Source organism: Trematomus bernacchii, unplaced genomic scaffold, assembly GCF_902827165.1.
Source record: "Trematomus bernacchii unplaced genomic scaffold, fTreBer1.1, whole genome shotgun sequence".
Taxonomy (NCBI): Eukaryota; Metazoa; Chordata; class Actinopteri; order Perciformes; family Nototheniidae; genus Trematomus; species Trematomus bernacchii.
This window is the reverse complement of record NW_022987513.1, coordinates 4807261-4830406: the sequence shown is the minus strand read 5'-3', so window position 1 is coordinate 4830406 and position 23146 is coordinate 4807261. Positions and strand designations below refer to the sequence as shown.

The 23146-nt window shown below is 39.5% G+C and overlaps 1 protein-coding gene across 2 annotated transcripts in view; it reads right to left on the bottom strand.

Moving 5' to 3' along the window:
- The window catches only part of gabrb4 (gamma-aminobutyric acid type A receptor subunit beta4), a 52376-nt gene that overhangs the window by 11728 nt on the left and 17502 nt on the right, over positions 1-23146 (bottom strand). For both annotated transcript variants that reach the window (XM_034152311.1, XM_034152318.1), the window contains exons 3-4: positions 9636-9703; positions 6701-6921 (exon numbers count right to left, since the gene is read on the bottom strand). In XM_034152311.1, coding sequence (XP_034008202.1) covers positions 6701-6921; positions 9636-9703 — 289 coding nt within the window. The remainder of the gene's footprint in view (positions 1-6700; positions 6922-9635; positions 9704-23146) is intronic.

Below are 23146 nucleotides of genomic sequence, written 5' to 3'. Positions count from 1 at the left end.
AGTAGATAATAAGCCGTTTGCATTGGAAATATATTGCTTGGGTTTGTAAATTGGTCATGGTGGGTGAACAGAGTGCTGTCGGCGGGTAATTGGAAAACAAAATATGTCCTGCTAAAGCTGATTGGGCCAGATTAACACACAAGCATGTGGGGCCTCTAGCTCCATGATAGCAGAAGGGTGAAGAAAATAATACATAAACAAAATGTGTCAGGTATTTATTTATTATTCACAATGACACTGAGCTGCATTCTGCTGCACAAGCATTAAGCTGCTCACACTGCATTGTGCTCCGCTCTACTGTACTGCACCCCCCCGCTGCCTCTGCGCTCAGCGTACAGCAGGGCTGCTCCTCACACACTGCGAGGAGGCAACATCCTGCTTTATTACAATAATAGGGGAGGTCACTTGGAAATCATGATTTTCCAGGGAAAAAAACTGCAGAATGTCTTTTCCATAATTAGATGGAGGGAGATTAGGAGCGATTATCGGCAGTTTGATACAAATAGAGTTAAGAGAGCTACTGTGCAGACAAAGAAATATACACAGAAATCTCTAATGTGAAAATGTCATGGTTCTAATTTTAGCAATAGATCTGTATGTCTTTATGAAGGACCTAGAGCTGCTACGATAAGTCGATTTATGAAATAGTCGAAAAAATTATCGCAAACTATTTTCATATAATCTGTGGAAGATCTTTTGTGCGAGGATGTCAGAAAATGTTGTTCTCTGCCTCTCAAATAAGGAGACTTTTGTATCGATGGGTTTTGGACTGATGAAATAAGACATTTAAAAATGTTTTCCTCTGTTTATTAAACCAATACATGAGTTAAAAAGATCACTTGAAATAGACGTTTTTCACTATTTCCTCACATTACATAAACCAAACAAATAAATTATTGATTGAGAAATGAATCTGCAGAATAATTGATAATGACAATAAGCATTAGTTGCACTACTTAACCCTTCTTTTACATTCAGAAATTGATTGAGAAATTACATTTGTACGCCTAATTATATAAGCCCATATGTCTGAAGACCACTGAACTATAAAAACATAGTTCTAACACATTATAACCACAGCCTTTTTACAAATCTACCAAAAGGCCTTGGCTCCAAAAAATGAAGTAGACGTAAAACCAAAACATCACGCAGTGACAAAATGGAACAAACTAAAATATGGAGAGACAAAAAACCTGCGGTCTGAAACCTAAAGCGGCACAAACTCCGGTATCCTGTGAGATCATACACAGGAAGACGAGTCCTGACAGACTCAGCTACTGCTGTTAGAGACAGACAGAACCCCTGGCAGCACAGCGCAGCAGTGAAACCGGCAGCAGCTCCGAGTAAGGGACAGGAATGAATATTTCACCCCCTGGCAGAGAGAGGGGGAATAACCTAGGACGAATAAAGTTGACTTCATATGTGACAGTTAACAAGTCAGGAGAGAATCTTCATTGAGTAGGCACAAGTTGGGACGGCTCACAGCGAGGGCCTGGGATTTGGAAATGTCAGCAGATGTAGGTCAGCAACTTCCTGTCCAGGGAGAGAGCAGCAGCCTCAGACCTGAGCGCTGCACCCCCCCACTCACTGCTCACTCTACACACCATACACAATATTAGCTGGTTTGTATTGCTTTGTAATTATCACTAAGCATGGACGGATTACGAGAGAATGGGTCTCTTAGCACAGACATACAACAGTTTAGTTTTTTATGCATGATTCTTAGTTAACATGAAGCTGTCTTTGGCTCTTTTCTGCTGTAACAAATGTAAATGTCCCCTCTGTGGGACGAATGAAGGTATTCTGATTCTGATTCTGATGCTGTATCATTTTGTGTCTCGTTGTTGTCATTTGTGTGCGTTTTCTTTCTGCTAGTTCTTACTGTAATTTCTTGGGTTTTCAGTTGCTTTATGGCTGTTTTTGGTTTGATTGTTGTTGTTGTTGTCTCTTTGTAGTCATTTTGTGTCTTTTTTTTGGTTGTGTTGTATATTTTCCTGGTCAATGTGTGTCCCTTTGATTGACATTTTGTGTGTGAAGGGCAGGGGAACCCCTAACCCACAGCACCTCATTATCCAGAATCACTGCTGCAAATGTGACTTGTTAAATGTCATTAAAAATGCATATGCTAAACCAAAGCTAAGAGCTTACTAGTAGGTGTAGCGTCTGAGGAAGTAAAACATATTTGAATCCACAACAAGGTGCATTCCACTCACTTCTAAAGGCCAGTCTTGTCTTTTCAGACCATGTATCGTGCCAGCATACGTGACGACTAAAAGCAATCTGGAGGAGGATCCCAGAGGCTCAGCACTACAGACAAGAGGCTTTCAGATATATGAGCAATAGTTTTGACACCTACACAGTCTACTCCTGTATCCTTATCTGTGAGGCAGTTTGCTTACCAAAGGAGATCATAGTACTACACCATGGTTTAATAAACAGAGGAACACAAGATGGGAAGAAATAAATCATAATCAGGACAAGGCTTCAATGGTCTTAGGAATCTGCGCTCAATTGTCAGTGTGCTTACGATGAAGTTAGAAAAAGAAAAGCTGAGTGATCATGCACACAGGCCTGGACACTTTCTACTGACACACACTTCTTTGATTGATGTTTCAAATGACTTTGTTGCTACACCCATACGCTCTCCTGCACCACTCAGCAGTCTTCAGACCCTTCCTCTACACATGATTCGAAAATCTATAGTGTATCTCAAGTTTACAAAAATAACAAATTGAGCAATGCTTGCAAAAGCAACATTTACTCAAGGAACACGATTGTGGGCAGTTTCCCTGATTTGATTTGAATGTTGGACCTACAGTGCAGTGTGGTAACTCCATTTGATTATCGCAGTTTAAAGTGACTCCTAGGGAAAGGAATTATGGGCAGGCAAATGCACATTCATGAACTATGGTTCAAATTTCCAATCTATTTGATACCCGGATGTAAATATGCTCCATTACAACTAAAAGTTCAAAGGTACAGTACAAATGTAGTGTCAGAAAAATGTTCTTAAAGATCAAACATATAAGAACTTGTTTTGCAACAAATGTCCCAACGGTTTTTCAGCTTTTTACTTTTGTGGTGGAGCTAGTTTGAAGGACTTTATATGCATTAAAGCAGTTCGATCCAGCGCTACCCTGCCTTGGAGTCAGACCCTTCTAAAAGGGTCAAAAGATACATCTGAGGGAGATGAAGGGTTAACAGGAAGAACATTTATTTTGATCTAAACATTTTGGATGTTTCTTTGTTCTTGTTAAATGATATAAAAGGAAGTACGGTCATATTCTCATAGACTTCTATACAATTTGACTTTTCTTAGAAATAGCCACTGGCTGGAAATTTACATTTTTGTATTCCCAGATCCACTTTCAATGCGTAACAGTTTGGAAAATTCCACAATAAGGACCACTATAAACCGAGTTCATCATTTGACAGTAATTCTTTAATGTGTAGTTTTGATTTGTATTTGTGAAATACTAAATGTTTGCTCTCTTTTTTTAATCCGACTATACGTAGCATCTATTCAATAATCCTGTTCATCATACATGTACCTTTCTTAAGTAGGAAAATAAAACAAACCTGGTAAAAACAAATACGCGACCTGCTTGGTTTGTCCACAGAATAAAAACTGCAGGTACAGCGAATGCCGCATTTATTGCTCAATACAAGATCAGTGGATCTACTTCTGAATCAGAGCTTGTGATTAATCCACACAAATGAGTAGATCTGACATTAAAACCACTAAAAGCAATAAGAATCCAGTAAATAAAGGTTTTGAAAAACCAAGCCAAACACAAGTATCAGCACATTTCACAGAGAGCGGCTAGGTGCAGCGGGGTGTGTAATGTGATTGTCCACAGTTTGCATCCTATTGTGCTCAACAGTGGCACAGGGGATGGATACAAACAGGAGGTCTTTACAAGAAATTGCATTTAAGACAACAAAAAACCTCAAGCGGTCAAACTTGAGAGGCGCTGCATTCAAATGAATTGAACTGAGAACGCAACATCTGTTGTGAAAGTTACATCTTTTGTTCTCTGGAAAAAGGAAATGTCTACACAACCCTTGGGCAAAGTCGAACATTTTCACAAAGTAATTTAATTGCATGCTTAGAGGAGGCTTTTAAAGGTCCCAAACACACCATGGCATGTAGATTATTCACTGCTTCTAATTATTGTACACGGCTAAATAAAAATGGTCTGGAGGACAGATTCAAGGGCTGACACCATCTGGATTTCACCATTACTGCAGTGGGTGATGGTAACCGTAAACCCCTGTTCAGCTTGAAGATGAGATGTTGGAGGAGGCTGGTGTCCCTAGCAACAGCCTTAGCTCTCTGATTGTAATGCAGGCACTAAGCCAGCAGAGGTGCAAATGCAGGTGTAATTTCACTATGCTTGTGCGGCGCCAGCTTCGTACTTTTGTGGCTCCAAAGGATCCCGGATGTGCATGAGGTACGAACGATGAGAGAAGCAGATGGGCATGATTATTCACATACATTGGCACGGTATCATTTTGGCACCAAATGGTGTAACATTGAACCAGTTTTCACCTGCTTTATTTAGTGGAGGCACACGTATTGGACGTTTTTCATCTGGTACACATTTAAAATACATTTTAATAATTGATTAATGCCAAATTAGCACAACGTCTTGTTATCTGCAACTGTGTGGGGAGGTCCTTCTGTTTGAGTTCAGTAGACATTCAGCAGCAGCAGCAGAAGGGGGAAGACAGAAGGGGGAAGACAGAAGGGGGTTTGATTGGTCTTTATTGAAGCAGACCCCGATGGTACCTGCTGACGTACTTCTCTGACAAATGATATATATTCATCCCGCTCCAGACCCTTCTCAGGGCTGCACCAAGATTGCACTTGTACATTGCCAGGCCCATGTGCGATTGGCATGAAGGGTAATGAACAAAAGCTCAAAGATTCATCCAGCAGGCAGACATGTGCAGCACGGCCTTCAGCAGCAGTGAGATTGCATTTCTACAAAGTTGTTAAGAGTCATAAAAGGAAAAAAAATCAAATCTCCTTTTGTGTCAGCACCAATTCAGTAATTCAGAGTTTCTGAATAGTGATTATTGCATTAATAATTCATTACTTCATATGATCTATACACCCTATCACTGCCATTTTCTTTTCTTTATGGAACAACACACCTTCCCTGCTCCTTTGCCTCCATCAAACTGCTTTTTTTTTAACGACTTGGGTTAAGAAAAGCAGCGACCCGTTCTGAGCTTGAACAAACCTCGGGACGCTTTCGTACTTTTAGCCGCCCCCGGGGGATTTGGAATGGGTCCCTGTGTGCACATTTACTGTTGACTGAATTGTCTAGTTTGTCGCAGTGATCTGGGACATTTTGGTGGTGAGTATTTTGAACCTTTTTTTAGCGTTTCTGGGACAAAGAATCTTGGGTTTTAATGCACCCCTCTCCTTCTGAAATATTGTTATTGTTTGTCCTGAGTCACACTTTGTAGACTATTTACTTTATAAATAAAGCTTTAAAGGCTGTTTTTCTTGCCAAAAATACATCTGTCTAGTTCATTCTGCCAAAATAATAGCAGGGTGATCTTGTTTCTTCGGAGGTTATCAACATTTTCACTTGCTGTATAACTGCCACATGACAAAGGCAAATGATAAAGGCAGCAGTTCTCTAATTAAAGTCATCACGAGGCTCTCTGGGTGTTCAGCAGTCTACTGTGGGCAAATATCACTCCTCCTTCCCATAAGTGCTTCCGTTTGCTCTGGTCTCATATTTAAGTGTTTGCTCTTGCTCTAGATTTCCAAATACTAGTGATGCTGTTTGGGGTCACAGAGGGGTAAAGCCTAGCCCAGCATGAGTGGATTTTTTTGCTGTATCTCAATATTTTCTCCTGAGACATCATCTCCTTGCATTATTAAATCTTTCGAAAAGTTTAAAAGGACATGAATAATCCATCCATCTCTTCCCTATACCATACCATCCTCTTTTTTTCTGGGGAACTGCCAGCATGCACAGTGCAACCGGCAGAGAAAGTCCCTTTACTATGTTTTCAAGCTATCGCTAGTAACGGCAGAGTCATACTCACGGTTAACCTGACCTGATTTGTCTTCGGACTGCAATATTAACAGAGTGGAGGAAGGGCCTTAAAATGGAGGGTCAAAATAGCTGACTAAATAAGTGATTCTAACCTGTAAAACACTTCACTGTGCGTTCAGACCGCCGGTGACCGTAAGGGACAAACCAACGTCCAACAATTGTCGCTGCAGGACGTGCTACAACTCAAAGTTTAGCTGACCTCATCTTTTCTCAGCGCTCTGATTACTTTGTGAAGCGTCAAACAATCCTATTTATTTGTTACGTCGTACATTTAAAAAAAAAAAGTTCAAACCTGCAGCCATGCATTAAGAATGAACATTTATCACGTGGTGATGAATCCGTTTACTCAACAGTACTGACTTTTGAGCTGCACATCTGTCCGTTTGTGCTTAAATTGTGATTGTGATTACAAATAAATGTTTTGGCTACACACATTTTGACACCACAGTAAATGTTCAAAATCTCAAAATACATCTAGTACTACAGTAGTACCAGTTTAGGATCACAGAGTACACATACAAACCAAAACAGGAAGAAACAAAGTATTGAATTGATTAGCCTCAATCCACAAATGCTGATGGTTACGATAAGAAAATGAACAGCGTCTCCAGCGTTCTTACCTCAGCCCGTAGAGGACAGTGCCATCTGGGTGCAGTCGGATCATACGGTTCTTCACTGTCACCCCATGAAGAAAGGACTTCTTGTCGTTAAGGAAGTAGGTGTCAGGGAGCCACAGCTGGTCTGCTACACGGTTGTCCAGAGTCAGGTTCAGCTTCATCTCAGTGTAGGCCAGACGCTTGTCCCGCCAGCTCTGCTGGAAATACATTGTGATGGTGTAGTCCTGGGGAGAAGGAAAACAAAATCATAATAACCGTTCAGATGAACACAAGGCCATAAGCTAATGAAAGAATTGAGCAAAAAGTGCTTTTCTTTGTGTCTTATTGTTTGCTTCCAGTGCATGGTTTGAGTGAACCCTTTATAGTGGGCATGGTTTAACAAACGTAATGACGCATGAACGTAGAAGTTATTACTTCAGCCTTAAAATCACAATTACCAGATGATACACTAAGTCATGTAGGGAACAAGAACAATGTGCAGAGTTTAAGCTGACATGAAGATGTCGATTCAGTGGTTTACCACAATGTAATTAAATGAAGGACAAAGAGAGGAATAAGCACTTGCGATAAGGCCACCACAGCAATAAAAGCAGAAAGCATCTGCTACAAGGGCACTACAAAACTGTTGTTATGCTCTCAGAACATGAACATTGTTTTTGTCTTTTTACGCAATCAGAAAAGCGAACTGCTCCGGATTTGTAAAATAGAACATGGGCATCAAACCAATAAATACTGCTGTGCTAGTGCTCCTGTGTTACACTGTTTCTAACTGACAAAGGGCCTTTCTTATTCCTCTAATTTCCCCTCCTCGACTCCTCGACTCCTCGGTCCTCCGGTAGTGACCCGGAAATGGATTTTAGTGCGCCATGTTGAAGGACATCTAATTTCTCTAAATGCACATCGAGGACCGAGGATCGAGCGTCGAGGAGGCTCTCTGGAGGAGCTATAACCGAGGATACACTGATGGGTCCTCCGCGGATGCATTTCCGGGAACAGAGATGTTTCAAAGAGTCGTGACGCACGGCCGGACTTATCTCAGCCAATGACAGCTCTGCATGCATCCCCTGGATATTATTTTATTAACTGCTTTCATCGCGACGCAATGTTTACAGAGAGAACAGCTGTGATGTCCGTGCAGAAAGCAGAGCAGTGTGTATAATATATATCACTCAGTATAACAGGCCTACATTACTCTCTGTATTTGTATGCTGTAGTTTAGTAGATATCTACAAACAAAGAGTCGATATTTGTCTAAAACCATTTAGTGCTTCACATAATAAAATACACAATGGCTGTAGCCTGATATTATATGCTTTAGGAGCTGTAGGTGTGTGTGGTACAGTGTGTAGGTGCGTGTGGTACAGTGTGTGTGTGTGTGTGTGTGTGTGTGTGTGTGTGTGTGTGCGTGTGCGTGTGTGTGTGTGTGTGTGTGTGTGTGTGTGTGTGTGTGTGTGTGTGTGTGTGTGTGTGTGTGTGTGTGTGTGTGTGTGTAGATGCGGTGGACAGACAGGTCTCACTTGGTTTGGTGTCCTATGCTTACTTTTAATATTTGTAAATAAAACTTTTGGCCCGTAATTTCATTTCCCCATAGTAGCGACCAGAGAGGGGGGGGGAGATATATCCAGTCTCTGATAGTGTTACGTTATTATGCTGTGAGTGCTCTCATACTTGTTTGATTCTGAAATTGTATATATACCTATATATATATATATGTGTGTGTGTGTCTGCATCTGTAGCCTGTTATTGTCTCATTATGCCGCACTGTGAATGAATTAAAAGTAAATATATAAGTCGTCATGAACACATCTGTCCATCAGACAGAGGGCTGCTGTGCCTCCTGTCATCATTAATGGACGTCTCTTTAAAATGACCGCTCAGAGGAGAGGAGTTCTCATTTCTCTAACCGCCTGCTGCTTCCCCTCCTCTCTCCTCGGTTCCCCTCCTCGACTCCTCCGCTCGCATCTCCTGTGGGCGGGACTAAGACACGAGGATAGGAGTCGAGGAGGGGAAATTAGTGAAATGAGAAAGGCCCATGGGCTTCATTTTCAACCTACACAGTCCAATGGTTTGAAATATTGTGTGCCATTTATCTCCAATCATTTTTTAAATTGCATGTTCGCCTAGCTTCATGTGTTTGAGCATGATGCATGATGGGACCGTCAGGATCCCTTACATCCTGCTTTGTAATTAATGAAGCAAAGTATTTCGTATTGAGAAGTATCCATCATGATGAAGTGAATGAACACACAGGTCTTAATACGCACTCAACCATACAACTGATAAACTACTCAATCAACCCCCTCGCTCATAAATGTCATTAAAATGAGCCGTTTTTAAAATGCATATTCAATGAAAGGAGCTCTAATCTAAAACTTTATTTTACATCGTTTTTAAAAGAGCATCATTACAAACATTCATATTTTGTCTTCTTTTTTCCCATTAGAGCAATTTTTAAAAGCCTCATTAAAATGAATTAAGAATCAAATATACATACAACTTATCAAGTGTTACCGCTTAAGACTCATGATTCAGAGTCATACAAGAACATGTCATCTCAAGCAGATCACAAACACATTAAGAACAAAGACTGCTATGGATTTTTAACTTTTAATCGCAAAAGGAGAACACTTAACGTATGAAAAATATATATATATTTTTTAAACTTGGGCTTGATCGCCATATAGGTGAAGTCACGCTGAGTGAAATAAGGAGAGTGCCAAGAGACAAGATGACGTCATCTATGAGCAATTTTTCAGTAGTTCAGTACATTGCAATATTTATTTTCATTTAGTGGAAATATGTCTAAAGTCCTTCCTATCTCCACAGAAACTCTGTAGCAGTATCCTCAGCCTGGTTGAATCCTTCAGACCAATAACCAGATTGTTTTCTGGGTGGGAAGCCAGTGCGGGATCGTAAGACGAAAGTGTTTGTAACTCACCATGTTTACTTCTGAGATGGAGTCGATGCTCGCAATGTTGATGCTCATTCCTACGATGACTGGAGGACCTGAGGAAACAAAGGAAAAAGTCGAGTCACTAACATGCAACCACTGGAATTTGAATGCACTTTCATTTGTGCCAAGTAGCATAAAGAGATAGAGTGGAGAGAAATCACCTTTACTTTTCCATAACCTTAGGGGCATACACGGTACCATAGAATTGTGTATACAAACGAAACTATTTCACCCACACACGTGTTTTAAATATTCCTAGTTAAAAGACCAACCGATATATTTGCATTATGCATTCTTTGCACATGTTGAACAACATTGATGAAACATTTAAATCTGTTCTTGCTGTCCAGAGGGTGTATGTGTAACAGAGAGTAAAGACCAGCTACTCTCCTGTTATGCTTGAGAAACAACACAAGGAAAATGCATTCATCCAAGATAATTTCTAGACTCGAAAGGAATGGGAAAAGCAGACTGTGCATCATTGACATGATTACAGTACATGCTGTAGACATGTAAACAGCTATGTATATGAACTCCCCTCCATGTGCAGATAACACTAAGCTCACTTTCATATTCACACAACTTATCCATTATCCATTCACAGAGGCCAAGTACCCACAGACACTGCAACCAAGAGAAGAGGAATTCAGACACACTGTGTTATGTATGAGCACACAGATAAGCATATGTACAGCATAGTATTCATCTAAGGGCCATTGTTCATAAACACGTCATTAGGACTGTAAAGATAATTGCATTCTCTACTTATCTTACTTTATAACGACATGACCGATAGTGTTTACATAATCGGCTTATCGCACAATATATGGATATGACCTCGATCATTTTTACGTTATCAGCTTACGATATATCGGCATTACCTAAATAACTTTAATCAACTTATCCTACTATATATGGACAAGATAATAGTGTTACCATTTATTGGCTTACAGAACCGTTTATGGACAAGACCTTGATTGTTTTTATGTTACCACCTTATCGTACGATATATGGATACATCGTTGATAGTTCTATAATTGATCAGCTTATTGGTATATTCAGTATATAGAAATGATCTCTTTATTGACTTATCGTAACTGACAAGACCTTGACAGTGTTTGGATTAATCGGCTTATTGTCAGCATAAAGACATGACCTCAATATTTGTTTTCTGTTATCAGCCTTTCGCACGATAAATGGAAATACTTTGATAATATTGTACTTTATTTGACTTACATACTACTATATGTTGACATGATTGTGTTTACATTAATAAGCTAATTGTACGATATATGGACTTAACCTTGATCATTTGTACGTGTAACGACTTATCGTACTAAATGTGAACATGACTCGATATTTCCCTTTGTGTTAACATATGTGTTTGTCTACATAAGAATACCACCATGATTTTAGCCAACAGGATGCCAGTAAACAGCAGAGTTTTCCTGCCACGATGACTTGGCCTGACACTACAACCACACCCAGTAAAGACCGACAGTAATGCAGAATAAGCTAGACGCAAAAGTGCAGAGAGGGCTGGAGTCCATTTGAAGTTTCATATTCCTTTTATCTGTTTTATACTTAATACCTTTTCTAGCAAGCAGAGAAGTAAAGCAAACTATAGCGCCCAGCATTTGAGAAGCCGTTACCCCAGGCAGTGGGTTTTGTGAGGGAACATATTTGTTGACACTGATTCTCAGTGTTTTATCATTTCAAATGATTTCTCCTTCTAAGCATTTTTAGTCCTTATGTTATCCTTATCGCCTAAACATGCTCCCCCCCCCGTCCCCTCGTCCCTTCCTTTTCAAACCGTGTCAGCCCTACATCGCTTCAGTGAGAATGATCGGGCCACAAAATATGAAGTGCTGACACAGTGAACAGAAACAGCCGAAACATCTCCGTGATTGGTTTATGAGGCAGTGCTGAATCAGTCAATTCAGTTGAATGTTTCATTGTATTATAGTGGAAATGGCATTAGCATAAGGGTCATAAACAACAGAAAACAGCTGTACTACAATATGTACGTTTTGCGTGTATCATCATAATCGAAAGGTACTTTGACTCAAACAGGGTTTTAACAGTACTGTTTATATGTTTTACTTTCCGTCCTCATGGAGCGCTTCTCTCCCTGCCACTCTGTTTTTGAAGGTCCTCTCCTGTGACTCACTGCACAATCATACAAGACATTTAGAAAAAGATGCTAATGAGAAGAGCTGAACAGTTAAGAAGCAAAATGAAGTAAGGCGTCCTTGAAAATCCGTTGAGATCACTTGTTTTCACATTTTCTCTCTCCTTGAATACTTTGCAAGGTCTCGTTCCCCTACACAGTCGTATCTGCTCAATGTGACAGCCATGAGCTAACAACATCTGAAGCGTCAGGTAGGTCTCAGAGGACGGGGTGATTCATTTATCCGCTCAGCTGATGGATCTAGTGCACAGGTTCATAATATAGTTTAAACAAAAGAGTGCATGATCTCTGTTTGACCAGAACAGATCTACAACGCCCCCTTCCTTCTAATCCTCTCAAAACTCTTGACAGTTACTGAAGACAGCATATGTCATGATGATGTGTATGGGTTGCAGACTTGTTCAGATCAGATCCCATAAATATCTTTGACAATGTATAACAATTGCTATTATAACCCTAATCTGTCCAGATAGCATAGACAAACCTGAAATAAAGAATCTGAGTGCATGAAAAGGCCATATGACACAACTATACTTTCTATTATTGGATATGGCTTCAAATACATTCCAATCAAAGCTGTCACTGTGCGCTTCACTCTCACTAACTATAGTTCCAACCCTCACATTGTGTGTATTGCTTCAATCACTAATAGCATGGATCTAACTGTACCTTCTTATATGAAAGGAGAAAGGAATGAACACATTTGACCAAACACAAAACAAAACAGACCAACAATTGAACACTCTAGCGAGAATTTGTAAAACTTCATCAAATATGTTTGAATGACACAGCAGTTTGCTTGGATGAAACAAAATACATGTTTCTTTGTTTTTCATCTCGGTAAGACTTCACCAAGTGCATTGTAAAACAAGACTTACATGACAAGTATAATGGGGTCCAAACACCCCATGCAAAGGCTAAACCAAATGCTCAGTGGCCCAAAGCGAACAGGAAGCCATCACTGAATAAAGTCTGAAACAGGTGGTTTAACACATGTTTCTTAGCATGCCTGTGCAGGTTACACCCCCCCACCCCCCCCCCCCCCTGCAGTGCACACTGCCAGGATGTGATTTATTCCAAATCAATTATTCACAAGTTATGACGTGGAAACAGGCAACTACTGTAGTTCAAACATCCAGGTCTCTTTCTGTTGTCAACAGAGCTTAGCAACTAACACCAACATGTTTTTAAATGTTCCTTTAGTAATTCCACCTGTCGGCCATTAAAACTAAAGTGCCATCCTTTTCCTGTTTTGGTTGTGTAATTGTTGACGCACTTCCTTTTTGCCATTAATCCAGCATTCATTCTCTGAGGAGATGGGATACCATAGGGACCATCAAACTGCTGATAGTGTTTTTATTATATATAGCCATTACATTATGCAATGGAAATTCACTACATAATGATGAGCCATAGCAAAAACCAATTTAGTACTGTTCGTTCAAAACCTACAGGGCAAATATCCAATTAACGCACCGTAGAAACATCCCTAGATGCACTGCACATATTTCACTGCATGAATCTATAGACTGTCCACAGCTATTGGGGTGCAGCTTGCTAATATGATTGCATTTGTACACATGCATGCAATAATGCCCACCTGGGTGTATAACATTGTGTTCAGCAAAACATGATCGTAATAGGTACCTTATCTGGAAGCTCTGCTGCAAAGGAAAGGATATCCTGTACTATCCTGCACTCTTCCTACAATCCTGAGATATTAGGGTCAGGAAATACTCCCCCAGAGCCTGAGGGGAGACAGTCGTGACTGTACTCATCTATGACATCACACTGTTAAGGGACATTCAGAACTTCTAATGTAAAACTGGAGGCCCTTTCTGTTCGAGTTGAACAGTAATGACTCCTCCGTTCACTTCAATATATTCAAAAGCCAAAGTACACTACCCTTTCTTAAAACTATGATGGGGTGAAACAGAATTAAATCCATAACAACTATCTGCTAAAGAGGACACATGTTCATTTTCAGGTCCATATTTTTATTTTGTGCTTGTACTGTGACATGTTTACATGCTTTAATGTTTAATAAAGTCTTTATTTTTATCATACTGCCTGTGTTGCAGCACCTCTTTTCACCCTCTGTCTGGAACCAGAGCCCAGTCTGCTCTGATTGGTTGGCTTCCTGGTTGTCATTGGTCACTCGCTTAGAGACGTCCCGCCCCTTAGTCCATCATGTATAATGTGTTGGAGCGCTAGCCAATACAAGCCTAAGTGTTACAAAGTGATGTCACTATGTAATGGAAGTAAACAAAGGAGCCTTTGCAGACCATGCACAACAACGTATAAAACACAATAAACAAAATGGAAAACCCCAATCGGCATAATAAGGCCTCTTTAACATGAAGCTTCATTTGAAATGACATGTCTTCCACTTGGGCCCTTCGTACAGATATTAATTGATTAAGATTTTTTTTTTCAAACACTAAATTATTAACATGAAAAGCACTTGACCCAAAAGGCCATCCTCTCTGTTTTTTGTAACCCTATTTCCTTCCACCTACTCCTCCCACTAGACTGAATGCCCTGAAGCTTTGTCATATTCCCTGACCCATCTCATTAAAAAAAAAAAAGAGGAAAAAGTAGGGCCATTTTCCATCGCACTCTGTGAAGGCACAGTAACAGTTTCTCCTAGAGATGTCAAAGTACATTTGTTCGCTAGATGAAAACAGAAAGCACCAGATCTCTTTCCGTCTCTCTTTCTCTTTGTTGACCCCGTTTCATTGAAACAGAGGCACTCACTTTGTCACCACAGCTTTCTCGAAATAACGTTACCTGTACTCGCACTCACAAGTTGGCAGATCAACACTTCTCATCTTTAAATAACCATTCCTCCAATCACTGTCAACCACTATTTTCAACATTGTCTAGAAAAGGCTTGATTTTGTTCTCATATAACTTGGATATTCTTTAAAAATAATTCTTATAAAAAGTGTTCTGTACAGTCATCTTTTAGTCTATCCCTTTGTCTGGATTTGATATAAAAGGAAGGAGTGAGTGAAAGAGAACAGTGTCCCTAGGCTCACCATATTGTCTCTGAACATTATCGTATCAGTGTGTTAACAGTTTCTATTTCCTTTCAAAGAGTGCATGTGATTTTACACCAATGTCAGTCCAATATCACAATAGGAACAGCTTTCAACACACTCCTGGTGATGGCCTGGATGTAGATGTGAGTAACAGAACAGACAAAGAAACAATAAGCACTGATCTCAAAATTGTCAACCAGTGTTGCCTCTTGTCTGAACCCGGCATGTGGCTGCCTGCAGGACTGGGCACAGGGACAGCGCTCCGAGGATGGAACACATTTACTGACATTTTACTCATTTAAAAGGTGCCCTGTTGGGTTTTTCCCCTACCAGCATGCACATAAGAATGCACATGTTCAGTCGCAATAGGCACAAACGTACTCTTTCAGTTTATAGATGGACAACATACACTTACATCTATACAGAGCTAGTTAATCAGCAATCGAAGCTAGTCTTGCAATAAAATTAAATATAGCAGCATTTTGTTCTGATTCAATTTGGAAATTGCTGATTTGCTTTTTTTTGGCGAGTTTGATACAGTACCCTTCTCATATCTGTCCGGTAAATATATTCAGCTACAGTCAGCGGTCGGTTAGCTAAGCTAAGCTAAAGTAAGCATAAAGATGGGAAATAAAGGGAGACAGCTAGCCTGGCTCAGTTCAAAGGTAAAAAAAAGGCCTGCCAGCGACTCTAAAGCTCACTAACCAACATGTTTAAATCTTGTTAGTCTAATTCTTCAAAAAACTAAATGTCAGATCCCTGCGGTCCTTTCCATCATGATTGACTAAAGAAATAATGTGAAAGAAAACACACAGACTTACATTGTGAGTCATTTATGTGACAGAAGTAAAGGCATTTCTTCCAGCCCACAAGCAAAGAGGAGATTTTCCATATGTTTGTTTTTAGATTGTCCTCATACATTCTGTTGTGTTGTAAAGAGATTTTCACAGCTTCAACCATCATGTAAGACTGTGAGGGCATATTCAGATATGCAGACTCTCTTATTGACCATCATGTTCCTTGCCAATGAGATATTGATCACTAAGTACAGAATGATTGAGAAACTGCCATATGAGGAGGGATATTTTCCAATGTCTTTTGCCCTGTTCTTTGCATCTGATCCAAAAGGATATAGGTTCTTCCTTGCCCAATGCTACACACTTCCACCAAGTTTCATGAATATAGCACATATCTGATATCCTGCTGACAAACTGACAAACAAACTGAATGGAAAACATCCTTGGAGGAGGTTCCTTAAGTATTATTTATGATCCATCACTCTGATTGGGCAGCAGTATCGATAAGTATCGATCATAACCTCATCAGATATCCTTACTATTAAAGTCCAAATAATGTGCTAATGACTTTGACCGTACCTTGTCCCAGAAGAGCCATCTAGCAAAGCAATCAATAAAACAACTTATAAAAAACAAATGGTATTTTTATTGCATAATAAAATAGCATTCACTGCTTACAAAAGTAATCATGCCGGAAGCAGTTAAAAGGAATATTGTACATGCTGTAAACAGAGGGAAATAACTATTGCTTAGCCTTCTGGCGTGTCACGGGCCTTATCCCTCTTATCTTTATGGGAAATGCGTCCTCCTTAATAATACAAACATAACTTCATTTTGGAGCTAAATGCTGTAACATTTACATTACGTGCTTACTGAATGGTGTTGCCCACCTTATGATCCCCATGGTAACCGTTTACAATTAATATATCATTCTCACCACATCTAAACAGTGTATCTGCATCGGATGATTGACCCGGATCACGGCTGAGCGAATTTTTAGCGAGGTCGGGAACTTCGAGTTGATGCAGCTTCGAGAAAAATTCCCCCGGATGGTTCGAAAAACAGGCAGTCAAGCATCTCGCTGTGCTTATAGTGTTTTCACTCCATGTTGACAGTTGCCTTTTTTATTTAGCCTAGCTGTCCCCTCCATTGCTTATAATGTATGTATGCTGTCCTCTCAACTCGAACAATGTGCTTCAAGTCTGACAGTCTCATCGAGCCTTAGGGCAGACAAGCAACACTGATTTAGTGGGCGGCGAGGCTGCCCTACTTAATGATTTCCTTGCTGAAGGCATTTCATATCAAAACAATATGTTTATATAAGTTTAGTGTCAGGGAGTGGTCATCTTGTTTTTCCACAAACCATGGCTTGACCTTATAGATCTCCAACAAAATCCCATTGTAGAAATCTGACAAACATTCCAATTAAAATGATTAAATGTTCATTGGAATGTGTTTTTTTATGCATGGCCTGTGTTTGACATATTTTTATTTTTTTTACCTTTTAGGGTATTTATGAATTGTGTCCTTGGGTGTCATGAGAGGAACATCCAAATAACATGATTATTATAATAATAAGAGGTTGTATTCACAACAATATCACCCAATTGTTTGTGGACTTCCATTCTGAACTCTGAAAAAAACGTTTTAGGCAATACAAATATTTCCCTTTATTCTTAAGAATTCAAAACACTGTACAAAAGGTTAATGTTAGCAGGTGCATCAACCTGTCAATCATAAGGTAGCCACGCCCCAAAGCATACCCTGCTTCAATGTTCATTTTATTTTAAATGTGACCATAATTTGAAAAATGCACATCATTCTCTATTTAAGAAGACTTGAAACTAGCAATAGAGACTGGAACCTTGTCAGGATAATGTTTACTGAGGTAATACATCAAGTAAGAGATATGGTAATTTGTTCATAGACTTCTATACAATCGGACTTGTTTCTGAAACCAGCTGCTGGATATTATAAAAGATGCAGGTTAGGGGCACATATACATTGGCTTCACTTTTCAGACACGGAGGTTGCAGCTTGGTTGCACAGCGAATCAAACTGATTTATGTAGCCCGTCCATGTCACTGTATAGTCAATGCCAGCTTTACCCTGGGCTGTAAAGAAGGCTGTAATGGGTTGTCATAGTTTTTAGTTAATGTGGTTCTCCTTAGTCTGTCAGAGAGCAACCAGCTGGGTGCTTGACAAATGAGCAAAAACCATTAAGTGCTTCCATTATGGATTGTCAACGTCAGCCAAACCCCTATTGTACATTTATTTGTTCCTCAAAGAGAAAACACATGTACATGAATGGCTTTATCTTCCGTCTTTGACAGAGTCTGTTTCTTTTTAATCGTTTAGTATTTTGCCAATAAGCAAACTTGCAATGCACTAAAATTAGATTCTGTCTGGTGTTTTTGGAGATCTTTTATAATGGAGTTTGGTATGGTATACTCCACAAGAGGAATCACTTAGGGTTGGCCTAAGCTTACCCTGGTTGTTGTTAGGGTTAGCAGAGTCTCATGGATGGTAATATTAGACATGTCTGCCATGCATAATTGCAGGCTTTATCAGTTGTTTGGGGAGTAGGGTGGTTGTGTTTCTCTAGTCAGAGTAATGTAACTACTACATGAACAGAAAGGATTTGAGGCAGAGAGTGAGGGGATTGCAGACCTCTCTAATCATATATATTGCCTGTGTTTTGTATTTTGCAATTTTGTATTTCCTCAAAAATGTATTAAATTAGTATTTTCTTGGAATATCAACAATATTAATGACTGAGATCGTTGATTTCAACATGTGCCTGATAACAAAGGAAACACGCACTGCAAAAGTAGTTCCAAAAGGCAGTCTGATATTTGAATGCAACCACAAGAGGGCAACATTATGACACTCCCTCACTATCTTCACTGCATGGAAATTGGATATTTTAATAAACGGAGCAGCATAAATTACCAGCACACAGGTGCAGAGATTAGGGTGTGCGTTAAATCTTTTGGCATATCTGGGTTGATTCTGTGCGTGTGCCAATAGACAGTCGTTTTCAGCAGACAAGAAGACATCTCATTGCACCCAATACACCGTCCTTACATGATGAAATCTGATTCAAATAGGCTGATTAAGGAAGCAAGACAATCACAGATAGGGATTTGTTTGGTATACGAAGGAAGGAGAAGCGCTATCCCCCCCCCCCAACATCTATGTTTACCAGTGAAACCTTTCATGATTTACATTTCATGTAAATATGGAGCGTATGAATATTCAGTATGCCACACATTTCAGTCCAGAGTACGATTGTATCAAACTAGATACACTGCATTTGAATAGTGGATAGGGATTTCATTTTATTCCACAGATTCTGTCAGTTGTAAATACCTGTCAGTTCTGAAAGCAAATTTGGTGGACATCAAAGAAAACACCACTCTGCCTCTTACAGTATATAAAAAAACTCTGATAATCAACCCATTGCCTAGCAACAGAGGGTTCCATAGCAACTGTGCAGCATTTTCTCTTCAGTGTTGCAAGAGAAGCAGGATGATTTATCCAGTCGAGTCTGTGTTTGCTTTTGTTTTCAATGGCCACTGCCCTCATGAAGCCCTTTTCTTTAGTAATTAACAAATAGAACAACATGTTACTTCACACCAAATTCTCCCCCTGCATTTAATACACTGTCATCATCAATGATTTCCATGGTGACAGAGATATATCAATGCAATTACAGAGAAAAACATAAAAGGATTACAAAACCAAACGCTGTCTTTGTTAGACATCGACTGTAACCAAATACAGAGAATATAAATGTAACAAGGACACCTTCAAATTCAGTTATTGAATACAATTTGAACAGCAGGTCTATTGAAATCAATAATGTACCAATTTAAATGTCATTATGTCCCCTTTTTAAGAAAACATCTACCTTTCGGCTGTGATGAAAAGACGATATTGTTACTACAATCGTTTTGTGGCCCTGAGAGGAGCACACGGAAAAGGAACCTTCACGAATGTGGGAACACATGCACAGCATTTAGAAAACATATTTTTACGCTTGACGAAGCATGGAAAAATCCATTTGACAACACGTAGGCTATGGCATTCAGGAAAAGTGCTGCGGATACAGAATTGCGCTGCGAGAAGCTCAACACAACGGAAAGCGTTTCCAGGGGATACTGAAAAGAGAAGAGCACTGCTGAGACACGAGCGCTTGTTGTTGCTGTATGTAGATTATGATGGATCATAATGATGTTGTGCATGTGAAAAGTCTGGGATTGACCTACTGCTGTGCGTCTTGTGTAAACAGTACAGCCACAATGTGACACTAACATCCATTTCACAACTTATGAACTGAACACTTCTCTAATTCTTCCCTTGGTGATGGTTGACAAGAAATCGTACCAAAAAACACATTCCATACAAGGGAGGTCACTAGTTGATATACATTGAGAGCACAGAGAGAGAGAGAGGTGGTCCTACAGTGTTGATAGGTTAGATTGTAAATGTGGATTGTCTTTATGAATGAAGATATATAGGTCACCACAGGGAACTACTGGAGTAGCCTGCACTGGCTGAATTTATTCATGCTGCACCCTCAAGACCTTAAATATCCCCAGACGTTCACAAAATGAGAATACTTGCGGTGCGCTGTGTTCCATTGACAATTTCAGAAATCATTAAAGAATCATAAAAGCAGTTTTAGCCGAAACAAATAAGCTCTTACATTGCTTCAAAGCAATAGACTAAATCATTCATTTTAATTTAAATACATTTTCTAAATTCTCTACAGGGTTGCCAGGAGCTTGTGTCCCAAGATGCACTGGGCGCGAGAATGCACCCTGGACTGGACACCAGTCTATCACAGGGCTAACACGCACAGAGACTGACAAACACATTCACACCTTCGGGCAATTGAGAGTTTCCAGTTGACCTAACCGCCATGTCTTTGGACTGTGGGAGGAAAGTGGAGCAGCCGGAGGAAACCCAGTCAGACAGGGGGGGGGGGGCGTAAAGTGCCCACAGAATGATCACAGTGTTGAACAGATTGGCCGATTGGAACCCAGGACCTTGTTGCTGCGAGGCGACAGTGCTCACCACTGAGCCACCATGTGGTCTTAATAAATATTCAAATAGATTCAGAAGACCTGTTATTGGCTCCTCTCCACTGTGTCCCTAGTTACCATTTCAAAAATAAAAATGCTTGTTTACTGCTTGGCACGACAGCAGGTCTTTCTTATCTTTGTGATTTGATTGTGCAACGTTGTTCTTGTATTTCTGATTGATCAACGATGCAGTAATCACGGTTTTTCACAGTCAAAAGTTATTTGTGTTTGATAATTACAATAAAAAGGTTAATGTTGTAAATTGTATACTTGATATTTCTGAGTAATGTCCCCAATGTGATTTCTTCTATCTAAGCCATGCTGTTTGTTTTATTGCCCAACAGGAGACTCCTGACTTTCCACGGCAAATCATTCTGCAGCTTAATGTTTTTCTTGAGGCCTAATTCAGTGTGGCATATATTTCATACTTTAGTAATTTAACCTGTACATTTTCCACATCAATACATTTGAAAAAAAGAAATACGAAACATTGGATAAACCATTAAAATCATAATTGTGTTGTCTTTTTCTCAGAAAAAAATGCTGCCTTCTTCAAGTTTGCTGAAAATGATCATGTTCATTTAATTTGTCTTTGACCCAGTAAGAATATTGCCCTCCCAGTGCTGTTGCTCCCACCTTGAACACAATCATTATTATACCTTGCTATTTTCTGATCTATATTAAATTCTTTATTAACCTGTAACATTATTTATTGTTTTACATGTATTCAACTCTCACTTGAAAATAGGTCCTGATATCCAATCTGAAAATACTCTGTCCAAAATGTTCAGATTGTATTAAATGAACACAGCATCATTACCATTTTATCTGGGGATAAAATCAACCTGTAAAATATCCAGCACTAACATTACGGAAACTGTATTGATTGAGAAACAGCGAGGTAGATTAGTGATAGCTAATAAAGGGAAATCATTAAAGCAGATCTGGCACGACAAGTGAAAAAAGGACAGAAGAGACGGAAAATGATGAGGTAGCGCAAGAGAGCAGAGGCAGTACATCACAGGGAGCCGGAGAGACAGGGGATAAGTAAAGGTGGCCTCATCTTATCGTCCTATCCTGTCAGAACCTCTAACCTGATATATGAAGCCTACTTAGATTCAACACTAAGAGGCTGCATATGAACAATGCTTCCCACTTGCATACACAGATTTTGTCAGTGAATTATAAAACACAGCACATAATACCCGGCTGCCTTTCCAACTCATAAATTACAATCCCTCGAGGCACATTATTAAAGTACTCCGAAGGGATGAAGAGTGAATTACAGTAGACGGTTTAGTTTCATTTAAAGGGCCAGTGTGTAGAATTTAGAAGGATGTAGTGGCGGAAATTGAATATTATATTCATAACTATGCTTTCATCAGCGTATACGTTTATGTTAGTTTAGATTGTAGAGAAGTCTATGAATAAAAATGGCTTTTCAATAGATTCATGACCTAAGAAAACATTTTCCTTAGGAGTTTGTGGTCTTAATGACTAGTTTTACATTTCATTGAAAAGAACATGGTGTTCATTTCGTAAACAATGGTCCCATTTGGAGTCAAATAAAGAATGAAGCAGGGAATGATGAAGGGCGTGGCTACCCTGTGATTGACAGTTGAATTGTCTGTTCCAGGTTATGGCAGTATTTATATTTTTAAAACTTTAACCATGTGGTTTCAGTTTAAGAAAAGTCTAATTGTATTGTATATGTCATGTTTAGCGTTCGGTTGTCCTTAGCTCCTCCCTGTCATGCCACAATTTCTTCACTAGAATCAGAAAAAGGTCAAAAATGATGCTTTATACCAACAAAAGAAGTGCAGAGCTGGATTTGACTGCAATGTGATGCACAAACTGAGGACAGTATGTACTGTACAAGATAGTGTGAGTCATGGTTCTGAACTAAAACATGTCAAAATGAAAGAAATTGAAGGTTCATTTCTTGACGAAGAAAAATAGTCAGCATGACCATGTAGTGTGTGGGTACTTGAGGACAACGTCTGCTCATTGCAGGATCTTTCCTGAAGCCATTAGGAAACTGGCTAAACAAGTGTATGATTGATTTAATAGTCTATTATGGTCCAACTTATCATTTATTTATTTATACAGACATCATTTATTCAAGAAGTAACACATTTTTTTCCATTTTAATTTTCCAGAGAAGATTTTGAGGTATGAACAAATGGTAAAAGTAAGAATTTGTATGTATTTTTTTCTGAAAAGATGGTCTCAGTCTCCTTCAAAGCTAATCTTCTGAGTAACCCTACATGTGCAATAAATCCCAGTTACTTCAGTGGCATGCCGTGTAATGGTAAGTCTTGCCCGAGTAATTACATTAACCTGTGGTAATTATGTGTAGATCCTCCTCAACGAT